The sequence below is a fragment of the Arvicola amphibius genome, chromosome 2 (assembly GCF_903992535.2).
Source record: "Arvicola amphibius chromosome 2, mArvAmp1.2, whole genome shotgun sequence".
Taxonomy (NCBI): Eukaryota; Metazoa; Chordata; class Mammalia; order Rodentia; family Cricetidae; genus Arvicola; species Arvicola amphibius.
In genome coordinates this window covers 60,853,866-60,880,205 of record NC_052048.2, presented here as the reverse complement: position 1 = coordinate 60,880,205, position 26,340 = coordinate 60,853,866, and the positions used below count along the sequence as shown (strand labels likewise).

At 41.9% G+C, this 26,340-nt stretch overlaps 1 protein-coding gene across 1 annotated transcript in view; it reads left to right on the top strand.

Annotated features, from left to right (window-relative positions):
* The window catches only part of Aak1 (AP2 associated kinase 1), a 168,293-nt gene that overhangs the window by 61,759 nt on the left and 80,194 nt on the right, over nt 1-26,340 (top strand). Inside the window, 7 exon segments of the mRNA XM_038318093.2 lie at nt 9,751-9,806; nt 9,808-9,843; nt 9,846-9,872; nt 11,831; nt 20,186-20,292; nt 21,655-21,714; nt 21,716-21,799. Coding sequence (XP_038174021.1) covers nt 9,751-9,806; nt 9,808-9,843; nt 9,846-9,872; nt 11,831; nt 20,186-20,292; nt 21,655-21,714; nt 21,716-21,799 — 371 coding nt within the window.

The window sequence follows — 26,340 nt, the reverse complement described above, 5'->3', positions numbered from 1 at the left end:
CTTAGCTGCACATCAGTTACTTCCTAGGAGACTGCCCATGGAGTGACTCCTTTCTCCTCTAGCTGTGGATGCCGTGGGACTGAGCATGGAATGATTTCCTTTCCTGAACTGAAGTGGGTTTTCATTCCCAGCACAAGTTTGTTTTTGTTTTGCAGGAAGGGATCATTGATAGGCAGGATGGCGTGTGTTACTGTTTCTGTGATCTGCACTGTCAGCACATTGCTTGAATGAGAAGGGTGCTGCAGGTGGCCCTTGTTCCATCCTGTCCTTAGGTGCCAGGGTGGGAAGAAAAGTGTTTTCCCTTTGGGAAACTTTATCATCTTTACACAAAGAAGGCATTCTACATAGGGTTTCTCTGTGGAGCCCTGACTGTCCTGTAACTCACTCTGTAGACCAGGCTGGTCTTGACCTCAGAGATCTGTCAGCCCTTGCTTCCTGAGTGCTGGGATTAAAGGCTTGTGCCACTACCACCTGGAAAGAAGGCATTCTTAAGTTTTGCCCTTCTCCTGAACTCTAGATTCTGAGAGACTGAAAGACCAGGACTAGGTAGAAATTCTTGTTGTCACTCTGCTGGTTTGGTTTGGAAGCCTTTATGGAGCGAGGCAGACAAGTTACGTAACAAAGCACAAGGGCACTTGCTATGTGGCAGACACAAGGCTGGGTGGCAGGAGTGCCACAGTGAATCAGTCATCACGTCTGCTCTTGGCAGTTTATAGTGTACAGGGGAAGAAGGGATCAGACCAGGAACCACCCACCAAAACATTTATTACACTTTTGTCTCAAAGGAAAAATAGAGGATACTGGACATACCAAGGGACTAGTACCCAGACAACCAAAGAAGGCTTGGCCAAGGAAGGAACTTAAAGAAACTTAGGATGATAAGTGACAGCTAGTCATGCCAAGAGAGAAGCATAGAGGCTGGCTGCAGTGTGCACAGCAGTGAGGAAGCAGGAGTGTTCTTAGTAGGATGGGCTATGTGAGTAAGGGTCGGAAGGCTGTACTGTCTCAAGGAAGCGAGGGAGACGACCTCTATTTAAACTTTACAGGTCACAGGCAGTGGGCAGTGTTCGTTCTAGGATGGCTGAGAAACTAATAAGTTTCAGATCAATGAATGGTATTCAATATCTTCTTCCAGATCAGCTAGCTGCAGTAGGTAGAATAAAACATGGTTCTTTAGACCATGGGAAGTAGCTGTGGATTTCAGTGAACAGAGAATACAACTCGAATCAGTGTCTTCTCTCCACTTCTTTTTACATTTTCCAGGTAACAGTTTCCTGACAGCAGTGCGGGGAAGGTGTGGCCAGATTGCAGGAGGAAGGCCACATCGTACTTAGCTATTGGCAAGCCAGGGAGTGTGCTCTGGTTCCTCACAGAACTCTCTTGATTTCAACTCTTCTCCCTTGTTCCAAACAGGCAGGGACCGTTTGTAGAGATGAAGTTTAGAGGAGCATTCTTTCCAAACCCCTAAGACAGCTCCCTGAGCTAGAGGTGCTGCCAGGTCACTGCAGGCCTGAAGAAGAAGAGGTTATTGCAGCGATCCCATGTTTCACCTGGGCTGTGACATGGTTGGGATTGGTGAATGTTTCTGAACCACTGACAGTATTATCACTTTCTGGTTCTGTGCCCATAGTCCTGCTGGGGAGAGGGAGTTGACTACCTCAAGTATCCCCATCTGGGTGTTCTTTCTGCCAGGGAGAAAGTCTGCTTTTATATGTTCTCCCAGAAGGACCTGGCACATGGTGATTTCAATCTAAGGCAAGAGAGAAACTGACGTTAGGAAAATAAGCCCAGAGTCTCCACTGGACCACACTGACCTCTTCTCTTGTGCAGGCTTTGCTGTGCTCTTGCCATCTGCTCTAGAGCTTTAAAACTGTCACTCCTTCTGAAACTTCTGGCAAAGTTGTCTCCAATGTGAGTCAAGTGGGGATGGTGTTTGTTAGCTTCTTGGTCATCCCTGTGGGGGCTTAGAAACCCTGTGGACAGAACATGAAGTGTCCTTGCCTAGAGGACAGGTCAGGTGGAGGCTGTAATGCATGGCTTCCTTACCTTGCACGTTCTTAGAAGGATCAAAGCAGGACCATGCATGCAGCTCTGTCCTAACCTGGAGCTAACTTGATTAGGATTTAGGAGACTTTTTTTCTTTTTTAAAATACTGTATCTAAAAATCAGGTATCACCTAAAAACACAGTTTCTTTTGGAAATCAGATGACTTGGCATCCCTTAATTCTTATAGCTCCATGGCAACCATTTTAAGCTTGAGGAGTGGTTGCCCCAGGAGAAGACAGGTACTTCCTATTCTGTCATAAGGCCCCATTCCTCAGGTGACCTACCTGACAGTGAGTGTCAGCTGACAAGATCTGTGATCTCTGTGGCCCTATTAGACACCTAAGGAAGTACTACAGATTTAGAACTTCATGATGAGCGATCATGGCACAAAAGGGCTTCAGGGGTGGTGGAGCAAGCCTGTGTGTGCTTGGTGCTATGGTCTCCCATGTCTTAGACACTGCAAGGGAGAGCTTAGCTGTTCTTGACAGGTAGGGATGGCCTTGGGGAGATAGGGCATGCCTGAGCCAGCGTGTGAACCTAAAGTGTTAGATCTGAGGGAATGCTCATGGTCATAGCGTGAGGTGAGTGGGGTGGCTTAGCCTCCTCCCAAGAACCTGGCTAGACACATTGAGACCCCTGATAGTCCTGCACCTTGCCCTTCTTCCCTTGCCCTCATAAAATACTTTCACATGGAGCTGGGGAATATTTAGGGGTTAATTTTCCTCCTCTAAAACCTACCCCCCCCCCTCCGCTTTCTTTTTGACTAGCATCTTTTCTAGAACTTGTAAACAGGGAAAGGTTGAGCTGTGTTGCTTGAAGCTGAGGAGGTTCTGTCAACTGCAGAACATCTGTAATTAGGGCTTTGGAACTCAGCGTAAAACCTGTAAACTCGATTTTCATGTCTGCAGATGAGGGAGTGGAAGCCAGAGAAACAGTCATGGGCCCAGGCTACCCTTTCATAAGCCCTTTTTTGAGGCAGTTCCACCCCAGCTAGGTTTTCCGTCTGACCCATTCAAAGACTTCTATTTCATATTTATTTTCTCTTCCTTGGGTAAATCAAGGAGCAGCTGCATTCCATCAAATACACTCACCGAGTTTGCTATTATTTTAAAGGAAGGCACCTTTGTGGGGAGAGCAAAGGGCACAGAATGTGCCTGGATGAATCATTTCTCACTTTAGATCTCTGTTCCTGTGACTTTTGTCTTCCTGATCTGGGCAAGTAGATGCCATTCTCAAAGCTGTAGATAGATCTTAGGTTGAGAAGTGAGGTTTACTTTTACCTGCAAAACATAGGTAGGTGCCAGATCCCAGATTTTTAGTGCCTAGAATTTTGGCCCAATTAAAAATAACAGAAAAGCCAGGTGGTGGTGGCGCACGCCTTTAATCCCAGCAGTCGGGAGGCAGGCGGATCTCTGTGAGTTCAAGGCCAGGCTGGTCTACAAGAGCTAGTTCCAGGACAGGCTCCAAAGCCACAGAGAAACCCTGTCTCAAAAAACAAACAAAAAACAAAAACAAAACAAAACAAAACAACAACAACAAAAACCTTTTTGGCAGTGACTCCAAAAGCCCTGTCTGAAAATCAGGACAGGCAGCCTCTGTCTGACTTCACCCGTCACTGCTCAGATAACCAGCATGGAGGGTTTCTTCTTTGTGTGCTTGCCTACCTTTCCCAGTGCTCACTTTTCCTTCCTGAGTGGAAGTCACTGATGACTCTGCCTCTTGCAGAAGGATACCAAACCTGCTGCCATTCTCCATAGTTCAGTGTTTGATGAAGAGGCAGTAGAGATCCTGCTTGCCTTAGTGGCAGTACCATTTATGGACACCAAAGATCACGACAAGGTCCCAGGGAAGGTTTTATCTTTATCTTTGAGAAGTTTTCTGTTGGAGATTGTGATCTTCTGTTGATATGAAGTCTGAGAGATTTTGTTCGAAGATTATATTATTATCTTCCCAGTCAAGTGGAAGCTGTAATACAGTCCTGCACACTTCGCTGGCCTTACGATGATGGTGGAAGTGAGGTTGTCAGGTCTGTCTTGGCTTGTATCAGAGTGATACCTATATTACAAATTCTCATTCCCAGAAGAGAATTGACACTGACATCTTTGCGTATTTGAGAAGTAGTGGTCCTAGTTGTATCATTAAGTTTTTTGGTGACTCCTTGATTCTATGCTAATTAAAGCCTTTTTCAGGAAAGTGTTGGGACAGCGGCTCATCCTAGGACTTTGAGTGATTCAGGATGCATTAGGACATGCAAATTAAATCACAGTCAGATGAGGACACATGAAAATGGATGGCTACACTGAAAAGACCTGTGCCATATGCTGGGAAGGACATGGAGTTAGAACTTCCCTGTGACTGATGGTCACTGTGAGAAACCATTTGGGCAGCAAAGCTTGTCATGTGGCCCAGAAATGACTACCTGTGTCCATGCAAAAGGCCTTTCTTCTATACAGATTTTATTTTATTTTATTTGTAATAGCCCCAAACTAGAGACATTACATATTCTTCCATGGTGAGTGGATAAAGGCTGGTCATCCATATGGTGGAACAGACTGATACCTGTAGCAGTGAAAATGAATCTAGAAATGTGATTTGGGAAAGAAGTCAGATAAAAGAGTCTATACTGTATGATTCTGTTTAGGCCAAGCAAAAACAATGTGCAGAGATAGAAACTCGAGCTCCAGTTGCAGGATGTGAGGTAGAGGAAAGAATGGTCTACAGCAATAGAGTCACTATAGTCATGGTTCCAGAAATGCATAAAGTTCTGAGGTCGTTGTGTTGTTAAGTACAGTTGGTTTAAGAAGAAAACTACAGAAAAGTGAGGTGTCTTGTAGAATTTCTTGCTAATTTTCTCTATGTTCTTGAAGAAGGTACTTAATCTTTCTTCATCTATTTCATGTAGAAAAAATAGTCATATGCAAGTGCTGGGTGTGGGGTTATCCATGACTCTTCTTCTGGCAAGAACACGTTAACCAATATATGCTGATATATTGAACTATGCCTGCATGTATTCCTTTAAGGTTGTGGAACATTCACTGTGTTACTTCCTGTCTCTGCACATCAGTAAGATGAAGGGTTTAGAGTAGGGCAGAGGCAGAGAACTGGAAGCTCAGGGTCTGTAAAGTGTTTAACTTCAATAGTGTTGGGTTGTTCAACATTAATATAAAATGTGATTTATTGCTTGTGTTTAAATCTAGAGTTTCCAAATAAAATTTGGGTTTACATTTTATTTTTTTCCATCTTCACATCTCTCTCCTTCTGTCTATCTGGGGGAGGGGTATGTAGGGGTTAGAGGACAACTTGTAGGAATCAGTTTTCTCCTTCCTCTTTGTAGATGGCAGAGGTTGAACTCATTTGACCAGGCTTGGCTGCAGGTGCCCTGATTGGCTGAGCCATCTCTCTGGCCCTTTATCTTACCTTTAGAGATGAACATTGCTGATTGGAGCTAGGGGTTGAGGGTAGTTAAGTTGGTAAAGTGTTTGCTGTGTAAACCTGAAGATCTGAGTTAAGTCCTCAGCTCCCACATAAAAATCTGGGCATGGTAGGGCATGCTTGTAATCCCAGCACTAGGGAAGCAAAGATTTTTGGAGCTCCAAGCCAGACTTAGCCTATTGGCAAACTCCAGACCAGTGAGAAACCCTGTCTCACAAAGCAAGGTAGGCAGTTCCTGTGGAACTACATCCAAGATTGATTTCTGGTTTACACACACACACACACACACTCACCTGTACACATGTGCACCCTCCATAAACAAGGAGATGCAGATACACACACACACACACACACACACAGATAGACACACACACACTCAGACACATGCACACAGACACAATACAGACACACACGCACACGCACAGAGTAGATATTACTGATAAAACCAGTTTCATACTTCTGTAGGAAAACAGTTATCTGCATGTGTGTGGTAGCTGTGCCTTCACAGCCATTAGTACTCAGTTTCCGATAGTCTCTATATACTTTGTTACCTTTTCTGTTCATGTAGTAATAATTGAGAGAAGCTAATTTATTATTGAATTCTCGCTATGTATTAAACCTTGTCCTAATGTGTGATGATCCAGAGGTCAACCACAAAGATGCAGTACTAACTCACAGGGAATTGCAAATAGTAATTTGTGTTCCCATCAAAAGTTAAAATCTAAAGCTGGATATGATATATCACATATATAATCCCCAAATTCAGGAGCAGAGGCAGGAGGATTCCTATGAGTTTGAAGCCTGCAGAGTGAGTTCTAGGTCAGCCTAGATGAAAGAGAATGGTCTGCCTCAGCAAAACAACTAATTAAAACAAGAAAGGTACAATATTGAGAGGTTATGACAGAAGTATATTATATGATGTATGGTGAGTCATAGTGAAATTCATTCTGTGCAGCTAATATATTAAAAAAACCAAGTTAGAAAGAACAGTAGTGCCATATATTTTAGGGAAAGCAGAAGAAAATAGGTTCTTTTTGTAAATTAAACAAAAATCTACATTCTTAAGAGGCCAATTGTGGCTATATGAAAATTACCCTAACTACCTCATCTGCTTTTCTTCATAGATGGAGCCTCCCTGCCCTTTGTGAATGTAAATGCCAATAAGCTGACTGGGCACAGGCCCAATGGATTCTCTTACCTCTGTGTAGACCATCCTCAGTGCAGCTTTAGAGGCCGAGACTTGTTCCCCTGGTCCAAGAAATGGGCTGTTGCTGGTGCACTGCTGTCAGTGCTCCTGCTTCTTCACCTATAAAGACATGCAAGGGCCCGTGCTGGAGAAGTAGCTAAGGTGTTCCTGCCTCCCTTCTTCCTCTCACCTAATAGTTTACATCTCCATTTGGCCACTGTTGTACTGGTAGTAGCTGACATCTTTAGGATGACAAATCTGACTAGGTTTCAGTTTTAATCTCATGTCTAAAGCCTTCCCACTCACAGGCCTTTTATGGGCATAGATGCTGAGTAGTGTGGTTCTGACTATCCTGGGTGTATAGTAATCTGTTGCTTTGCTTTAAGCTTTATCATAATTGTAGGCCTCACAAATCTGTATTGACTTGCTGAGTTGTTTTCAGCCCTGGCTGGAGAGGTCATCTTTTTGCACCACTGCTTCCATCTGGTGGCCATTATCTTAAATTGCAGCAGCATGATCTGCTTCAAAAAAGAGTAACTTGTCCTTCAGTGATGCTAGGTATCACACATTAAAATGCCCTTAAAATATGTCACATTGAAATTCTCGGGAAGGGGAACATTTGTCAACAATCAACTCTTCAGGCAAGAACTTCTGTGAACAGTTTATGAGTCAATGTGTATGTTTGCAAATCATTTTGTTTTTTTTAACCTTGACGATCAAGGGCTGTCATTTCTGGTCTTTGGTTGTTTGTGAAATGAAAGGTTACTTAACTTATTTCCAGTGAAGGAAATGCTCATTTTCCCATTTAATTCAGCAGAGCCATCAGCTTTTGCCTTGTTATATGAAGAGGTATTCTGTTTTTTGGCCACACTAGGTGAAGTGGAAGGAACTAGTTTTTGGACAGTCAGGAGTATGACACCACTCCTGGTTTTTTCCCACAGCAGGCTCTAGGACTCTTAAAACGTCTCTTGACTTCTTTACCTATAAAACAGATTCCTTGGGCTTCATGCTTTTTATGGTGATCCTGTGCCCAGGCCATAGCTAAAAGAAATTATAAAATATTCAAAATATCTGACAAAATAAACATCTCCTTAGTCTATGTATAAAACAGTCATTAATATAAATGGAAAGCTTGAAATTGTGCAGCTACTTTATCCAATTCTAATAAATTGTAAGTTACATCATAGTTTCAATAAATTATTTTTTGGGGGGAAGATAATGGTGCTACAGTATGTTTTGTGTACTATTAGACAAGATCTGATACATATTTCTTGCATTTAATTTTCATTGCAGCTCTTAAAAATTATATATTCTAAAAATACGCATCTTGGAATTTTGGAATTGTAGGCTGGGTATGATGATACACATTTAATAATCTGTCACTTACCAGAGCAGAGACAGGAGAATCAGTTCAAGGCCAGCCAAGGCCACATGAGACCCTGTCTCAAAAAACAAAAGTAATGTATGAAGAAATGGGGAGGGAGAGGAAGAGAGAGACAAGTTAAATTTTCATACTGGGTGTTCTTTTTAATAAAAGTAAGTATTCAGTCGGGCATGATGGTGCTTGCCTTTGATCCCAGCATTTGGGAAGCAGAAATCAGGTGTATCTCTGTGAGTTCAAGGCTAGCCTGGTCTATAAATCAGTTCCAGGACGTCTAGGGCTACACAGAGAAACCCTATCTTGAAAAACAAACAAAAAAGTAAGTACCCTTAAAAAATCTACATTTAAAATTGATAATGAAACAGTTTAATGTATTGCAAGAAAATAAATCGTGCTTGAATAAAAATGATAGCGGTTAGTATAGATTCCTTGGGAAGTTTTGGTGCTTATCTAATATTGAAGAATGTGGTGACAGTCAATAGAGAGACCTGCAATCTCTGATAAATTATCATCACAATGTAGGTTTGGGAAATGTCTGAGTCCATCTAACATATTTTTTACAGAATGATACATCTATTTTCTGAAAAATAAGGGACAGTACTTTATGTATAAGGCTTTAGTGGCTGAAGGGAATAGATTCTTACCCAGGTTAGCTTGAATAGTTACTGTAAAGCTAGTAAGTGCTGAGAACACCATCAGACAGGCACTGAAGTATCACTGAGCCTCGGGGCAGTTAAAAACAATACCAGTGAAGCCTAAGATCTCTTTTATTGGCTGCTTTTTGGTTTGGTTTTCTATCAGCTTTGCAAATGGTTGCTAGCTCAGTACTGTATGACAACCTCAGCTCAAGTTCTCATACTGATCAGTTCCCTCTGTGTTCCCTCTTGTATCCAGTTTGTACCAACTCTGTGCAAAGAATAGCTTAGTGATGCTTTTACTACACGGGGTTAATGGAGAGGACATTTGAACTAAGTTATGAAGGTATACAAGGCAGGCAGTTGGGCTTTGTGTTCCAACTGCTGCTTCTTTGAAGACTTTGACCTGTGACTTCTTTGCTACCCTGTCTATCTGACCCTCAAGGCAGACAGTGCTTCAGGGGTTAGGTGTAAGTTAGGAGTTCTAAGATTATGTGGAACTCCTAGAACAAACTAATTTAGCACATTTGAGAGTCTCAGTTAAAGTTACATAAATGTCTGTTAATGAATTGTGAGCTGTCTTTGGATAAAGGAAAGTGGGGGTGTTGATCAGTGAGTCCTGATGTCCCCACTATAGAGCAGCTTATTCACACTGGGTCTTACAGCACGTGTAGCAACAGGTAGGAGTCTTCAGGGTCTCCTGTTACACCTGAGTGAGAGGTGGAGCGAGGAGAGGAAGAAGAAGGAAGAGAAGATTCCTGAAATACAGTGACCAACTGTTTATGTTTGCAAGCACTAAAATAATATGTTTTCTAGCCTCTCTGATAAGAAAGAAAGTACTTGAGCTTAGTTTTTAAAAACTCTTGTAGTTTCTTTGGAAGATAGTTGCTGTTCATCCTTGATTCTGACTCTGGCTCTAAGTTCAAGAGTATAAGAATGCTATCAAGGCCAGGCCACTTTGGAGACTGGCTGATAGTGGTATCAGTGTCATGAGAGGTGACAGCAGCAGCCTGAGTTCCTGACTGACTTGCAATTGCTCAAAAGAGTTTCTCTGTGTGTTCTTCTCACAGGTGGATTTGCTCTTGTCTTTCTGGTGAGAACAAGCAGTGGGGTGAAATGTGCCCTGAAAACGGATGTTTGTCAACAATGAGCATGACCTCCAGGTGTGTGCAAGAGGGAGATTCAGATCATGGTAAGACTTTTGGGATTATAACTGCTTCTTATTTTTCTTTATTTAAACCATATATATGTCATATATATGATATATGTATAATGATGTATATCTGGTATATATGCATGCGTGTGTATATGTGTGTCTATATATGTAGATATGCGTAGATATATGTGTGTGTATAACACACACACACACACACACACACCACACACCTTTTTGACTTTTTTGAGACAGGGTTTCTCTGTGTAACTCTGGCTGTCTTGGAACTCACTCTATAAGCCAAGTTTGGCTTCAAATTCACAGAGATCCATCTGTTTCTGCTCCCTAGTGCTGGGATTATAGGTACATGTTACCACTGCCCAACTTAAAACCTTATGTATTTTAAAATACTGTTTTTATTAATTTCATACATATGTTTTTGGTCATATTCATTTTCTCACCTCAACTCTTCCAGAATCTCCCCTAACTCTATACTTACCCAACTTCTTGTGTTCTCTCTTAAAAACACAGTAAGCCCAGTTTTGTGTTTGGCCAAACTGCTCCTAGTGTGGAGCCTGCCCTGAAGTGTGGTTGATATACCAGGTGTCAACCACTGAAAGCCAACTGACTTTGCCTCTTCCAGTAGTAATTCAAATCTAATAGCTCCTCCACTAGGGGTGGCTTCCTGCCTACCCTCTCCATCATGCTGGGTTTTTGTCTGGCTTGAGGCTTTGCAGGTCTTGTGCATAATGTTATAACTGATGTGAGTTCATGTGTGCATCTGCCCTGTTGTGGAAAACACTGTTTCTCCTTGAAATCTGGCTCTTAATTCTTTCTGCTCCCCTCCCTGTACCTTAAGGGAAGAGGTGTGATACAGGCATCCCATTGAGGGCTGAGCTCCAAAGTCTCTAATTCTTTGTACACTAACCAATTGTGAGTCTCTGTGTTCATTGCCATCTGTTGCAAGAAGCTTTTCTGATGTGTGTTGAGCAATGCATTGATATGTGAGTTTAGCAAACAAATCATTAGGAGTAAGTTTTATTGCTATGTCTGTTTAATAAAATAATAGTACTGCATTTTTACCCTCAGGCCATGTATCTACTGTGGCTGTTTCAGGACAGGTATATTATGTTACCCTAGGAAAGTTACTGGGGCAGGCCTGCATCCTTTCTTGTGCAGGCAGCAAGCTCTTGTGCAAGGTAAGTACCAATAACGAGGGCCTATAGGACTCTGTTCCTGCTTTGATCATCCTCAAGTGGAGGTTGAGAGGAAAGAAGCTTATTGGGAAAACTGACTAATTTAACTTAGTAAAGTAGTTTGGGACCTTGGGAAAGCATTTAATCTGGAAAGCCAAACTCTCTAGGAAGCTTTTCTCTCTTTCTGCTTCCCTCAGTTACCAGCCCCTTGCTCTGGTCGCCAACTCCTCTGAGCCCTTCTGCATCCTGGGATTATTCCCTGACACAACTTGACACTTCTGACGGTTTTTCCAGCTGAAGTGCTTCCTGTGCTTTGGCTACAGTGTCAGTACTTAATAGTGCCTTGTAGTTCCCTTTACAGAAGCCCACAAATAGGTAGAACTCACTGTGGCATTAGAAGTCAGAAAATAATTATTTGCGTTGGGAAATGGGCCAGAAGATGTATTATTCTGAGTTATGGAAGTCTGTTGTTTCTGTATGGTCACACAGAATATATAACTGTCAGAACTCAAACACATTAAGATCTGGTTTTTATTTTGTAAATTATACCTTAATTTAAGAAACAAAAAAACTTACTAAAGAAAGATGGCTCAGGACTTCAGAGCATGTGCTGTTCTTCTAGAGGACCCAAGTTCAATTCCCAACACCCACAATCACAACTAACTCCTGAGAATTCCAGTGCCCTCTGACCTCTCAGAGCACCTGCATGCACTTACACACAGATAACACTGATTAAAAATAATGCACATCTTTAAATAACATACTAAATTGTATAGATTTCATTTTCTATCATTAGTAAAGAGTATGTATCAGAAATATATACTGATATGTTTATGATGATATGGTGAAAACAGTAACTGGATTTAAAAGAAAGGTTGACCGGGGTTTCATAATCAGAAGCAAAAGTTACAACTTTGAAAGCTTGTTAGTTGCTATCTTTGACATTACGCATAATAAAAAAACCTTTAAATATGTACAATTGTTATTTTTGGTATTTTCACAGTTTTGTTTATTACTAATTATATTGCTTTACCTGTTACATTTTAGGCAGTTCAGCCAAGACATTGAGAGTTATTTAAAATCAGAAACTCAATAGTTTGACACATTGCTTAACATGCAGAAAACAGTTGAATAAAAGAGTGAAATGCATGTCTGTGTGGTTGCAGAGGTAGATCCAGATGTTCACTAGAGGTGATACCTTGGAAAAGAGTAAATTAAAAGTTAGGTTGTGGCGAGAGTCTAAACTGAAAGTATTTAGGAATGACCTAATACTGTGGATCCAACCAACCAAGCACTCCAGACCACATGGGTCTGTCGCAGTGTGCCTAAGGTACTCTGCTTGCCCTGACTCCTACATATAGGAGTTTCCTGGATATTTTTCATGTCTCCACCTGTAGAATGAAGCGGCTGGGCTGCGTCCCGCCACCCGGCCGCCAGCTAGCTTTACACCCGAAATAATTACACGGAAACTGTATTCTTTTAAAACACCTGCCTGGCCCATAGTTTCAGCCTCTTATTGGTTAATTCTCACATCTTCCTTTAACCCATATTAGTAATCTGTGTAGCACCACGAGGTTGGATCGCTCTACCAGGAGAGATCTTAACCTGCATCCATCTCGGAGAGGAGAAGCATGGAGACTTACTCTGGCCACTGCCTGAAGCGTCTCCCCAACTCTGCTTCCTTTTTCCCACAATTCTGTTCTGTCTATTCCGCCTACCTAATTTTCTGTACTCTTAAAGGGGCCAAGGCAGTTTTCTTATTAATAATGAAAGTAACACATAGACCTCCTCCATCATCCACCCCTCCTCCTCCTTGGCTCCTCTTCATCCCTCCCCTTGCTGCTCCTTGCTTTCTAAGCTGTCCATATTTCATTTCTCTCTCTGTTGCCACTCTTCTTCTGCCCAGAATGCCCTTCCCATTTTTTACTTAAGTTAGAAAAGTAATCCCATTCTTTCATTTTCTCCCTTCACCTTGGAACATGAGGGCTTACTTGATGCTAGTAGAGAGAAATCAAGAAGCACGGGCCTAAACATTGACAATAGATCCGATTAGGATTTACTTGTAATGGGATCAGTTTTGGACCAGGGATGCATTAACTATGACAGTTGTTTTTATTTTTAATTGAATTTGTATTTTTTCAAAGCTAAGTCAACCAGCTAACAAGAAAATGTTACACAGTCCGACACAATTTCTCTGTGCCATCTCAGGGTCCTAGAGGTCATTATGGTTACTTGCTTCTTTGAATGTTCTTCCCAGTCATGCTAGATCTTGATTTTTACTGTCATTTCAGGCATTGTTCCCAAGGGATTAAGGATTTATCTCTTTTCATCCTGCAGTACAGCCCACCCCAAGTGTTAGCTTTGCTTTTATCCTGAATTCACTGGAATACGAACTAGTCAGTTTTGGGCAGTGGGTTGGCTTGTGGTTGCTGTGGGAGGGAGCTGCTGCTACTGATCTGCTGCTGGGCAGCAAGCACTGCCACTTTCCCACACAGGCCGTTCTCACCAGGACTTGTCTGTTCCCCCCTTTGCTCTCAGTGTTGTGTGTGGATTTCAGCAGTGTGACCCCTGGGCTTCCCTTTATTCTGCGAGCTGTGTTTCAGGTGTTCAGATGTGGCTATTTGTCTGCTGTAACTCTCTGAAGAGTTGTCTCTGACTGGATGGGCCAAGCTAGCGATGGATTCCTGCCTGTTCTTCTCAGGAGCCTGCTTGTTCTTAGAGAATTCCCTAGGCTCATTCTCCGTGGCCTCACTTCTGTCAGGCCTCCTACTCCTCCTTCTGTTGTCACCCCCTCCTGCGGAGGGTGGTCGGTCAACCCAACAAGCTTCCTCTTATGGATTGGGGCTTTTGGGGGTCAAATTGAAGAAAGAGTTTTTGTTTTAGCTTCAATTCCGAAGACTTTCACCCTATTTTTTTTCTCTAAATTTTATAGTTTTATATGTACATTAAAATCCATGAACCATTATATAAGCTGTGAGACTTTTGTTGACATTCTGCTTTTTGCTTATGGATAACAAATTGTTTTAGCATGCCTTCTGAAAAGGCATTCTCTGCTCTGCTGGTTGTGAAATGTCACTGGAACTGGAATTGTAGCTTAGTCGTAGCATGCTTGTCTATATACAAGGTCCTGAGTTTGATATCCACTCCACCCTGTACTTCCGATGATTCCCCACCCATAGGAACTTAAATTGTAGGGCCCATTACTAGAACTTTCTCTGTCTGTCTTCTTATCAACTGTATGCATATCTTTCCACCAGTATCCTAATAATCTTGTTTCTGTATGTAGATAGTAAATCTTTTTTTTTTTTTTTTTTTTTTTTTTGAGACAGAGTCTTATAACCTTGAACTTCTGATCCTCTACCTCTATCCACCCAGTCCTGGTATTATAGTTGTATGCTGCCACACCCAGGTATCAAACAAGATTCCCTCATATTTTCCTCAGAATGTTTTAAAATACTCTAATCCACATAGTGTATTAGTTTCTTTTCTCATCAATGTGACAAAATGCCTAATAAAAGCAACTTAAGGAAGGATTTGACTCATGGTTTGAGAACGGTTACAGTCATCAAAGAAGAGAAGGCATGGTGGCAGGTGGCCATGTTGTGTTTGCAGGCAGGAAGCAAAGAATGACAGGTAGTTGGGCCAGTTCATAAATACTCAAGGCCCATCCCCAGGGACTTGCTTTCTCTAGCAGGGTCCCACAACCTTACAGAACCAGTACCACCAGCTGGGAGCTGACATGTAAGCTTATGGGGGACAGTTCACATTCAAGCCACAACACATTACCTTTCATTTGCATTTTGGATTAATCTGGAATTTTTATAGGAAATACATTAAACCTGCATTTCTGTTTTGGGAGAACTGACATCTTTTCTGTTTGTGATCTTCCAATTAATGAACATAGTCTGCATTCCCATTCACTTGCACCTATGCTATCTTTAACTACCAATTATGTACTTCTCGTACACAAGCTTGAAAATGCTCTTCGACTTATGGCAAAGATTTTAAATTTATTTTTAGTGATTTTAAATAATTTTGTATATTTTCTTCTCTAGTTCTAGGCCTTGCCCTGCATGTTACACCTCCAAATTACAGCCTCTGATATTATATTTTAGATTTTGTTTTTAAATCCACAGGTTTACCGCTAGTATTTAGAAATAGTTAATTTTTATAATATATTCTGTCAGTTCACCAAAATTGCAGTGAGAGATGGCTTTTTTTTTCTTGTCTGTAGTTTTCTTCCTCTTTGTAGTGTTATTGCAATGGCTGGAACTTGTAATATTACATTGAATGACACATTTATCCTTGCTTTGTTCCCAGTCTTAATACGAAGGCATTCAGTCCTTTGTTGCCAAATATAAAGTTGACTTTAGTATTTTATACATTTTAAAAAGCCAACATGACTTGTCATATGTGGTCAAACCTCTGTCAAGATGTTAACTTTTATGTAGGGGAACTCTAGGGGAAAGAATTCCTCCTGATCAGCAAAAGCAGCTGGAAGGTGCATCCATTTTGTCTGACTACAATGCCCTTCATCTTTGAGACTTCATATTGCTATGGATGATGTCACTGTATACCACTCCCAAGAAGAGAAAGCAAGTTAAGTTGGCTGTCCTAAAATACCTTAATGTGGATGAAAATGACATCAGTCCCTTTGTAAGAGTCCTCTTGTGGTACTGGAGCTTTTCTTACCAGTAATTTGATGTTATTTTACATTTAACAAGTAACTTATTTAAAGTAACAGAAGACATGCTTGTCAGTTTTGTTTTCATCAGAAGGTATAACAGCTGCCTTGGATGACTGAACAATTTTTACAGCTGAAACAATGGATTGACTAACACTAGGGGTAAGAGTGAGGACATATATGTGGACTTTTAGTTCATCTTAACCAGCTTTCCCAGCATGGTTCAGTGAAGGCAAAGATTAGAAGTAGAGTGAGTAGAAAAAAGACTTAGGGGCTGGAGAGATGGCTCAGAGGTTAAGACAGTGGCTGCTCTTCCAGAGGTCCTGATTCATTCCCAGCCATATGGTGACTCACACCCCCACAAACCATCTGTACTAATCTGGCGCCCTCCTCTGGCGTGCGGGCATACATAGAGGCACTATGTTGTATACATAATAAATAATCTTTAAAAAAAAAGAATAAACTTGGATTTAAAAAAAAGAAAAAAACAGGTATTTCAGAGGTCAGTTAGCGCACTATGAACACATGTGTAGAATGGTATGGCTGACGAAAGAAAGAATGTAGTTTTCAGCTCTGTTGATGGCACTGCAGAAGATGGCAGTGCTTGTTTACTCATGAGTCAGACCAGACCTGCTGTACTTCATTCATCTCCTGGGGCTATCCCTGTTCAAAACAACAAACACCACCACAGCAAAGCAACACAGCTATAAATGTAGAGGCGAATAAAGCGGTCTCAAAAGTTATGTCAAAGAATGAGAATGTACCGATACTAGCTTTTGAAGAGATCATTTTTACTTGGTTGAGTTGTCTTGGCTCCATGTAAGTAGTTGATGTAAATGTACAGTTGCTGCCGAAGGGGTCTTGTGCCAGAAAGTGAATCGATGACCTGCTCCTTCAAAGGTTAAAAGCTCATTAGGGTGGAATGATTGTTGATTGTTGAACTTGTTCTTTATTTCCCTGTGGACTGGCAGCAGTCTACTGAGCAGCCAGTGTCTGTGGACTGACCACACTTGGAGCACTACTATAGGACCTTGCTAAGGTACGTGCCACTGAGCAGAGCAGTATGGCACACTGGTTCTGCCCAGGGCTATCAGGTCAGAGTCTGCTTTTCAGTGTGATTCCTCGGTGATCGTGCAGAGCTACGGAGTAGGACTGTAGCTGACATTTTTAAGGGTCTATTCGGTAAGTACAAGACTGAGTAAAAACATGTCCTAGTTTGATTTTCTTTTACTCTGATAGAACACTGACCAAAAGCAGCTTGAGGGATAAAGGATTTATTTCATTTTACATTTTCAGTTCACAGTACATAGAGAGGAAATCAGAGCAGGAACCTAGAGGTAGGAATTGAAGCAGAGACCATAGAGGATTGACTGCTGCTTGATGGTTTTTGCCTCCAAGCTAACATTCAGCTAGCTTTCTTATGTACGCTTAGGCCTATCTGTCTAGGAAGTGGTGCTGCCTACTGTGGCCTGTGCTGCATAGACATGCTCCACATTTTCAACCTGATGGAAGCAGTTCTTCAGTTGAGGTTTCTCAAGTTTGTGTTCTCTAGTTTCAGTTGGGTAACTCTAGTTTGTGTCAGGTGACAGGAAAAAGTAAACAGTGTGGAAGGGCGGAATAAAAATGTTGGTGTAGGGCAGAGAAAAGTATTTGGACTTCTTATGGTAGCAGAAGCTCAACAAGATCTCCACTAGAACCAAGAGCCAGCCCACAGTTTCTTTTACTGCTGTCTAGAGACGTGCTTGTTTGCCCAGAGTTAGACAAGAGGTGTAGGGTATGGGAGAGGTGAAAGGAAGAATAAACGACACCACACCAAGTGCCCCCTTTTCCAAAGCAAAAAAACTCACGCCAGCTATTAGAATGGCCGTCCTTCATCTTAAGCTCCAGTATATTGAGAGAGAGAGGGTCTTTCTGGCCCCTCAGGCGTGCGTGCTCACATGTACACATCACATGTAGAGATATACACATACATATAATTTTAGAAAAGAAGTTTCTCTGCAGTTCTTCCTACTTTTTGGATTACATAAATAGAAATGAGTTCTAGAAAGGCCCATGATAAGATTGAAAAGTAGAGGGAAGGCTCCTGTTCTGAATGCCTTCTGTGTTACAAAGCTTGAGCTCTGGAGAGTGTTCTTGACTTCTGTGATCTCTCTGGTCTGTGACCAGAGGCAGGTAACACTGAGGCTTTTGCCTCATCAAGTTTTTTCTTGTCCTATTTTGAAGATAACTTTGTTTTATACCAAAAGCAAGCCATAGTCTGAACCCACTTGAATTCCCCTTTTCTTCATTCTTGTGTAGCAACCACCTTTGCCCTGCCCCGCTTTGCAGGAAAATAAATCACTCTGTGATCTGCCTCCTAGCAGTAATCCTAACCCCATCCTTCTGACCTGTAGGATGATCCAGCCAATCAGCTCCATGTCTTGTGTATCTTACAGTCTTTCATTCTCCAATGTGCTTTCACAATTCTTGGTAATTCTTACTCTGAGGCAGCCCCTTCTTTAAACACAGTGATTCTGAGAGAGTAATTCACAGACAGTGCTCAACTCAGTCTATTCTCATCCCATCCCATCTCTTTCCCCAAATTCTCACATTGGTGTCCAGAAATTTCCTTTGGACACGTTCTTACCATTGTCTGTTTTTCGTGGGGTTGCAGTTCTGTCTGTTGGCGGTGCTTTCTAATCCACTACTCAGAAAGTGGAGTGAGCATTACTGTTGATGCTGGAGGATTTAAGTTTTTACTGAATGCCTTGAGGGTTCTTCCTGTGCTAACTTGGTCATTTTGAGTTTGGTGAAAGTTTTCTGGACCCCGATATTAAGTCCTCTCTGCCAATGCAATAAATCAGATCAAAACCAAATTAAAGGTCCAGGTTTAATGAGCAAAGCAACTCTGGGTAATCTTGGGAAGTGGGAACAGGGGAAGAGACCACAAGGGGAACCACTACAGGAAGTCTGTGGGCCAAACCTTATATACTCTCTGGGGGTGGGAACTACTGTAAGCTATCTTTTGGCAAGGGTTCTGGAGAGGGCATCTCCAGGGGAGATCCCCACATTGGAGTCCACACTTAGGGTCGTCAGGACAGCTTTCCATGGACTCTGAGAAGCCCAACCAGATCTGCAGGAGCAAATTCCACTGTTTCCACTGGACCACTCCAGAACCTAAGCTTGAGTCCAACCATAGACTCATAGAAACCATGTATTTTCTGTACCTTCTCCTAAGCCTTTACACAAGAGAGGAATAATATATTACATTTATTTACAATCCTAATTTTGCTTTGCACTTGTATAAAAGTCACAGTTTACTACTCATGTTTTCTTTCCCCACCTTAGTTTTTTTCTTTTCTCTTTTCTTTCTTTTTCTTTTCAAGACAGAGTTTTCTGTGTAGCCCTGGCTGACCTGGAACATGCTCTGTAGATCAGCTGGCCTTGACTCACGATTCGCCTCCTCTGCCTGCAGAGTGCTGGGATTAAAGTGTGAGTCACCACTGCTGGCCCAACTTAGTTTTTAATGACCTTGGGGTTTTCAGCATCATCATCATCATCATAGGATATCTGCAAGCGTGGACCAAAATGGTTTTAGCATCATCTCCATAGATATGTGCTCTGTGCTAGCCCAACGTATGAGGTGGTTTCAAGTGCCTGGGTGGTGCTCAGTTATGTACTGTTGGAGGCATGAAAACCCTAAGCAACAGCCCTGAGAGCTGATAAGCAATTCAGCTGATGCTGCATCTTCTATCCCAGCTGGCCATCTGGAAAGCTTAATTATGAGCATAATGCTGGGTCTGGTCTAGATGCTATTGTAATTTCTTCCATCATGCAAGGCAGTTTTCTTTCATATATTTCTTGTTAAAGGTCAAGTTGAGCGTGTTCAAAAATGTGCCTGCTTTCCTTTTGAATTTGTGCAGCTACCCAGCTGAAGCCCTCGTTATTTCTTTGTTCAGGGAAGAAAACTGCATTGGAAAGAACTCTGTTAAATGCCACAGGGTAGTAAATCTTTCTTTAGCCTTAGTCCCTCTACACACACACAAAAGAGAAGAAAATAAAAAATTCAAGCCGAATTTTATTTTTGTTCCTATAGAACAGGAGAAATATAGATTTCTTTTCCCCCCTGTATTAATTTTATGCGTTTGAGTAGTTGTTGTGGTTTTTGGTCCTTTGCAGTATTTCTGGATGGCATTGGAGTCCTTGCTTCTGGTTTAGGTGGAGCACTAATTCATTGTACAAGTGGATGTTCTATGTGCCTCAGCTTTGGAGAGTGTTGTGTTCAGCAGGACAGTGGAATTGCTATTGGAGATCTGCCTGGGCTTCTCAAAGACCACCAGAAACTTGTTCTTGACTGTCAATCTCCCCTTGATCCACGTTGTTAGTGTTGTCTCTATGTAGTTAAATTGTCTGTGCTAATGGAATCAGCTGGCTAATTCTGCCCCTGCGTATCTATAACTGACAATGTACCTCTCCATTCTTGTTCACCAGAGGGACCGTCTCAGGGCACAAGAACATGTGGGCTACAATTGATTCTAGTATCAACAATGTAAGCAGTGGCGACGTATGGGAAGTTCTCATTCTCATGGACTCTGCAGAGGTGTGTGTTGACCCTACTGAATCTCGTTTCTGACACTTCCATGGCCAAGGACATGGGGGTCAATTTCACGGACTATGTCCATTGTACCTGAAGATAATACTCTGGTTTCGCAGATGGGAAAGCTTATCAGTCCATTGATGCGCTTGGTTTATTTCATGACTACAAGGGTATGGTACAAAGAATGAAAAGCAATAGGTAATTCCAGACCCTGTCTTCCATCAGGTGAGTAAGGTTTGGTTGTGTATAAAAATGAGACCACATGAAAATAGAAAGAATGGTTTTCTTTATGAGGGCTTAACAAACAGTGAAGGCATTAATAAAGGCGTATGGAGCTTGTAGAAATTGCAGGTTCTTTACCCTTTCTCCCACTCACAGCACGTGCCCCTCCTGTGATCGAGTGAAAAATCCCATTTGTCTGACTAGGTGACTCTCTTATTGCTCTGGGGCTGTAATACTGGTAAAACTACATTCGGATGCTGTTACTTCCAACTTCAAAATGATGGAAGCTTGGAATTTCAATGCATTTGTCTTGAGAAATCCAGACTGTTAGCAACGAATGTATTGAGTTGATGACATCCTATGCACCCATTGTTTGGAAATTTGGGCTCTTTTGGCCTGAGTAGCTGATATTATAGGTTTGGGATCATTGCCTTACTGTTTGATACCCTGTTTTGTAATTATCTTTAGTGCTACTAATATTTTCTGACTTTAAAAGATATTTCCCACAAAATTTATTCTAATCCTATAAATGTGACATTAACCATAGTGTTTGGCATTTGTTGACTATTATCTGATTTTGTAAAATATCACCAAATTTGAAAATTGACAAATTTATTCCCCTTTTTTTTGCGTAGGACCTTTATGATGCCAGGCAGTAGGGACTCAGGTCTGGATAATTTAGCTTAATATTGGTAACTAGTGTTTTGTTCCCAGAGAACCAATTCCCCAAGAGTTAAGACTTCAAAGTGGAAAATAGACCCATCTTTTTCCTGCTACCCTGGGTCTGGTTGTGCTGTCCTTATTTTTTTTTCCTGAAAGACATGACAGAGGCTGTGGCCTCGTCTCCCTACAACCGTGGAGATATGACTACCAGGCAGCAATAACGGACTATAATGTCAGTTAGGCTTCTAATCTTGAGGATTCAATGAGGGCTGCTCACAACTGGTGCTTAATTAAATATCTGGTTTTGATGCATCAAGGAGACATTGTGTTGTAAGAAAACAAATCTCAAGCAGAGACTTGAGACTCCTTGGGTTTTAGTGCTGGCTTGGCCATAGTCCACTTCTGGACATCTGCCAGTGTCTTGGTCCAAGTGATGAGTCTGCCTGTTAATACCCTTTCCTTGCTCTGTACCTGTCTTAGGAGGACAGGTTGGTAAACCTGATGAACCAGCGTCTACAAACAGGCTTCACAGAGAATGAAGGTCCTGCAGATAGTCTGTGACACCTGTGAGGCTGTCGCTCGCCTCCATCAGTGCAAAACTCCTATTATCCACCGGGACCTGAAGGTAACAGACTGACTTCTTGTGGAGTGGGGTTTTACTGAATATGTTTTGTTTCTGTCTGTCCCAGGGATGGAGCATGTATTGGAGGGGAGGAAAAGGAACATATTGAGGGGTATGTAAGACATAATTTCTAATTCTGCCTCACAGTGAAATTAGGGAGAGAAAATACAAAGAAAAAAGACATACAGGTATCAACTTTGCTAACTAACCTCCAGAATTTTTTAAAATTTCAAATGCCGAACTCATGTTTTTGGTTTTATTTAGGCATAATGTGTTTTAATTTAAGTAGCTTATAAAAATAAGGCTCACCTTTATTGCACACACACACACACATACACACACCACATACACATACACACAGTTATGGTTATTATTACTAAGGATTAAACTCAGGGCCTTACACATGCTAGACAAGTGCTATATCACTGAATTTATGTTCCCAGCCCTCTTTCATAGTTTGAAAAAATCCATTAATTATTTTAATAATTGGTCCTGATTCCATCACATTGCCCTGTGTCTTTCATAGTGAAGTCACATGATAGCTTTTTCACAATGGAATTGGCTTCTGATTAGGTTTAGCTTAGCATTTTTTGAGCACTAATTGTGTGCTAAATATTCTATTAAACTCGATGCATGCTGTTTTTCTTAGACATTCTCCATTACATTTTACGGTGAGGAAACTAAGTAGCAGAGAGACTGTGTGTCTTGCTCCAATTCTTATAAATAGGAAGCGCAGTTGTCAGAATTTAAATCCAGCTCTTTGTGGTGAGATTTCATATTACCCTCGCTCTAGCCTCTATATCCACCATGTGGTGATGGCAACCAAACTGTAAGAGCATAGGAAAAATTGCTTGATAGGCCAAATGCAAGGATACTCTTTAGTATTTGTCTTAGTCCTGCTCTCTACCTGCAGCATTTAACGCCTTCAGTGCCCTCTCTTCCCTGGACTTCTGAGGTATCATGTGCTCTCTAGCCCCTTGCTCAAGCTCCTTAGCTTGTTCCTCAGATCATTTGGGCCTCTCTGAGCTGTGGTTCTGTCTTCTCTAAAATATAAATAGCAATGCCTACTGTTGCCCTGTGTGAGCCTGGGCTAGCCTGGGTGGGGTCACTTATTCACAGGCTAAACTAAGGAAAATCCTTGCTGCCCTGCCTAGCACAAGTGTTGGCCTCTCTTTCCACTTCCGTACAGATATAACTCAAAGTGTTCCTAGTCCTCAGGCTGTTTATGTCCTGAAAATAATCACAATGGAAGTGCTGTGCTATGGAAGAGCTCTCTTCAGATGTTATTGTAATGCTTCAATTACTTTCCTCTCAGTTGTAATTTTCATTTCTTTGAAAAAGGATAAGGGTCATCATTGCAAACCATGGGGTCAAATCTGGGAAGATCAGCTATTGCCTTACTGTTTGCAGTGCAAAATCCTTACAAGAGAAACCATGACTGCGGCCCCCCAGCTAATTAAGTTACCAGATCAGAATAGAGATAGAGGCTGTTTTTTTATTTTTTTAATTTGTTTTGTTGTGTTAATTTGTGATAGTTTGTTCTCTGCACTTAAGAAGGGAAAGAAAGAGTTCAGGATAAACAAATATATTAAGATTGAAAACCCATAGATGTCTTTTTTTTTTTTGCCCACAAAGAGAGACTTTGTTTAAAAACACAGGTTTGAAGATGCTTTCTTCTAACCTCCACATTTCTCAGAGGCATTAAATTCTCTGAAATGCCTCAGTACCAAGCTATTTGGAGTAATACGGAGGCGAAGAGAGGCCAGCGAGAGGTAAATTTCTAGAGCCCTTAGCAAGCTCTGCGCAGAATTGAGGAGTGACAGTTTTAGTAAGGGCTGTTAGGGCTGGGAAACAAGGTCAGCCGCCTGAACTCTCAAAAACCTGAAGTGTTGACAGCAGTGGTGTTTATGATTTGGGATCTGAAGTGTCACCCACGGGCTCATGTTCTGAATGCCTTTTCCCCAGCTGGTAGGGCCTTTAGGAGGTCGGGCCTAGCTGTAAGAAGTGGATCCCTAGGGATGGGCCTTTTAGCAGGTATAGCCTGGGCCTGTTTTTTTTTTTTTATTTTAATTTACTTATTGTGTACACAACATTCTGTCATATGCCTGCAGGCCAGAAGAGGGCAATCAGACCTCATTACAAGATGGTTCCTGGGAATTGAACTCAGGACCTTTGGAAGAGCAGGCAAGTTCTTAGCCCTCGAGCCATCTTTCCAGTCCCCCCCCCCCCCCCCCCCCCCCCCCCCGGCCTGGTTTTAACTGCTCTCTGCTTCCTGCTTAGTCCACTGTGATGTGATGTGTGCTACCATGCCTTCCCCTCTGGATGGATGAAAATACCCTGAAATAGTGAACCTAAATAAATCTTCCTTCAGATACAAAGGTGACCAATATAAATGGCAACCAGTCACAGACTTGAGTCCTCGGGGCTTTGTCCAAGCAAGCAAGTGGCTGTTCTCTCTGCAGTGGGTCAGAGATGTGTGAATGCTAGTCGGTTTTCCTCCTCACTAATCTCTTTTGGCTTGTCTTACCCTTCCCATACTCCCTTCCCATTGCCATTTGCCCTTGCTCGACCTGTTCCTCTTTCCATGCCCTGCCCTCATTGTCTGCTTGCTCAGAATGTTCTGTTCCTAAATGGCCCATGACTGAAGCTTCTCATTCTGATCTCCTTGTTGGAGAGGCCTTCCAGGATTGTCATTTGAAGTGGCATTCCTTTTCACAGCAGGGATTTTTTTCATAGTACTTTTAATACCAGACAGCTATAAATATTTTCTTATATTCACTTGAACTTGAGCTCCAGAAAGATTGGATTTGTTTTTCTACATCTGTATCCCTGGACCCAGAAGAGTACTTGACATATTGTAGGCATTCAAACATGTTTCTTTCACATGTGAATGGAAGTAATGTCTTATATTTGTCAGGGAACTTACAGTTTATTTTGAAATATATTCCCTTACTTGAAACGGTGACAGAAATGTTATCAGCCCCCACTTTTCAGATAAGAACAAGCCAAAAGAGATTTGCAGATTTAACTAAGATCAAACATCAGAAATACTCCTTGAAGTCTCCACCCTGAGTCCAGTGTCCGTGTGCCTGTGGTGGTGGTGATGACGGAGAGTAGCCAACAGTGGCTAGGCTGGCCCAGGCAGTTTTCACAGGACACTCTGAGAAGGGGCAGAGAGTGCAGTTGTGCCAACAAGCAATTTACCTCCATAGTTTCTGACCCTCCCCTCAAGTGGACAAAGTAGCTGGAACACAACAGTGCCATTCTTTTCAGGCCAACAGTGGGCCTCATCTTACTCTGCTTTGTCTGCTTAATTCCCCATTCCCAAATAGTGGGTTTCTGATGCTGTAATTAGCATGCTATTTATTATGAGTTAACTGTGGCAAGCTTTCTAGATAGGATGTGTTCATTCCATATGACAAGTACAGAATCTGACTTGGAAAGGGAGACATAAACTAGGAAGGTGCATGATTTCACATAGGTTCCTATAAAGTGTGTGAGAACTGAGCAAATGACTTCACAGAGTTTAAGGATGTCTGCTGAAGTACTGTACTGAAATAGAATCTGTGAGGACTCATAGACTAATACACCATTCTGACCCAAGGAAAACATAATATATCAGTAGTCAACTCCAAATCCGTAGAAGAATTCTGAGTCATCCGCCAGATCAAACATTGGCAAACTTTGCCAGCAGAAAGGCAGATAGGAATGATTTGGGCATGCTAGTAATATAGTCTCATTGAATTGCTCAACTCTTCCATTGGAGAAAAAGTAGCCAGATTTCATTGTGTGAGCCAGATTTCATTGCTGTGACAAAGTACCTAAGAAAAAACAAAGAAAAATATTTGGGTTTATAGTTAGGAGTTTTCGGTGTAGGGTCTTCTCATCCATTGCTTTGAGCCTGAGGCAAGGTGGAATATCATGGTGGGGTACATATTTGGAAGCAGAATAAAACCAGAAAGGACTGGGAACCGGACAGAACCTTTAAGGGTACATAAGTAGTAATCCACTTCCTAAAAGCCCATTTAGCTGTGAACTCATGTGTGGTCAGTTCATTAATGAAATCAATGCTTTCATGATCTAGTCACATGTAAATGATTGGGTGTACTAGCTGTAAACCAGGGAACCTTTGATGGACATTTTATGTACAAACTGCAACATGTAGACTGCAGAATAAGTAACCTGTGGGCTTTTTAGGTTGACCTGAAGGCCTTTCCAACCCCCATCCTGTGGGTAGTAAATTGTCCATATGTTTTAGAGTAGTGGTGGAAGGTTTTACCATTAAAGTTTTCATGAATTGCTGAGACTTGGCTAATGGAGAGCGAGCAGTGGAGTAAAGGGACAGATTAGACAAGATGAAGAAAGTGAAGGCAAGACTGAACATCAGCTAGGAGTGATGGCTGACTTCTTGTTGACTTGAGTTCCATTCTAGGTGCATTTCTGAATATAAAGAGTTAAGAAAGTCTGCCCATACGCCTCACATGTCCTCACAGCCCCTACCACAGCTCAGAGGTGGAGGTGGTTGTGGGGTCTTGAGTGATCTG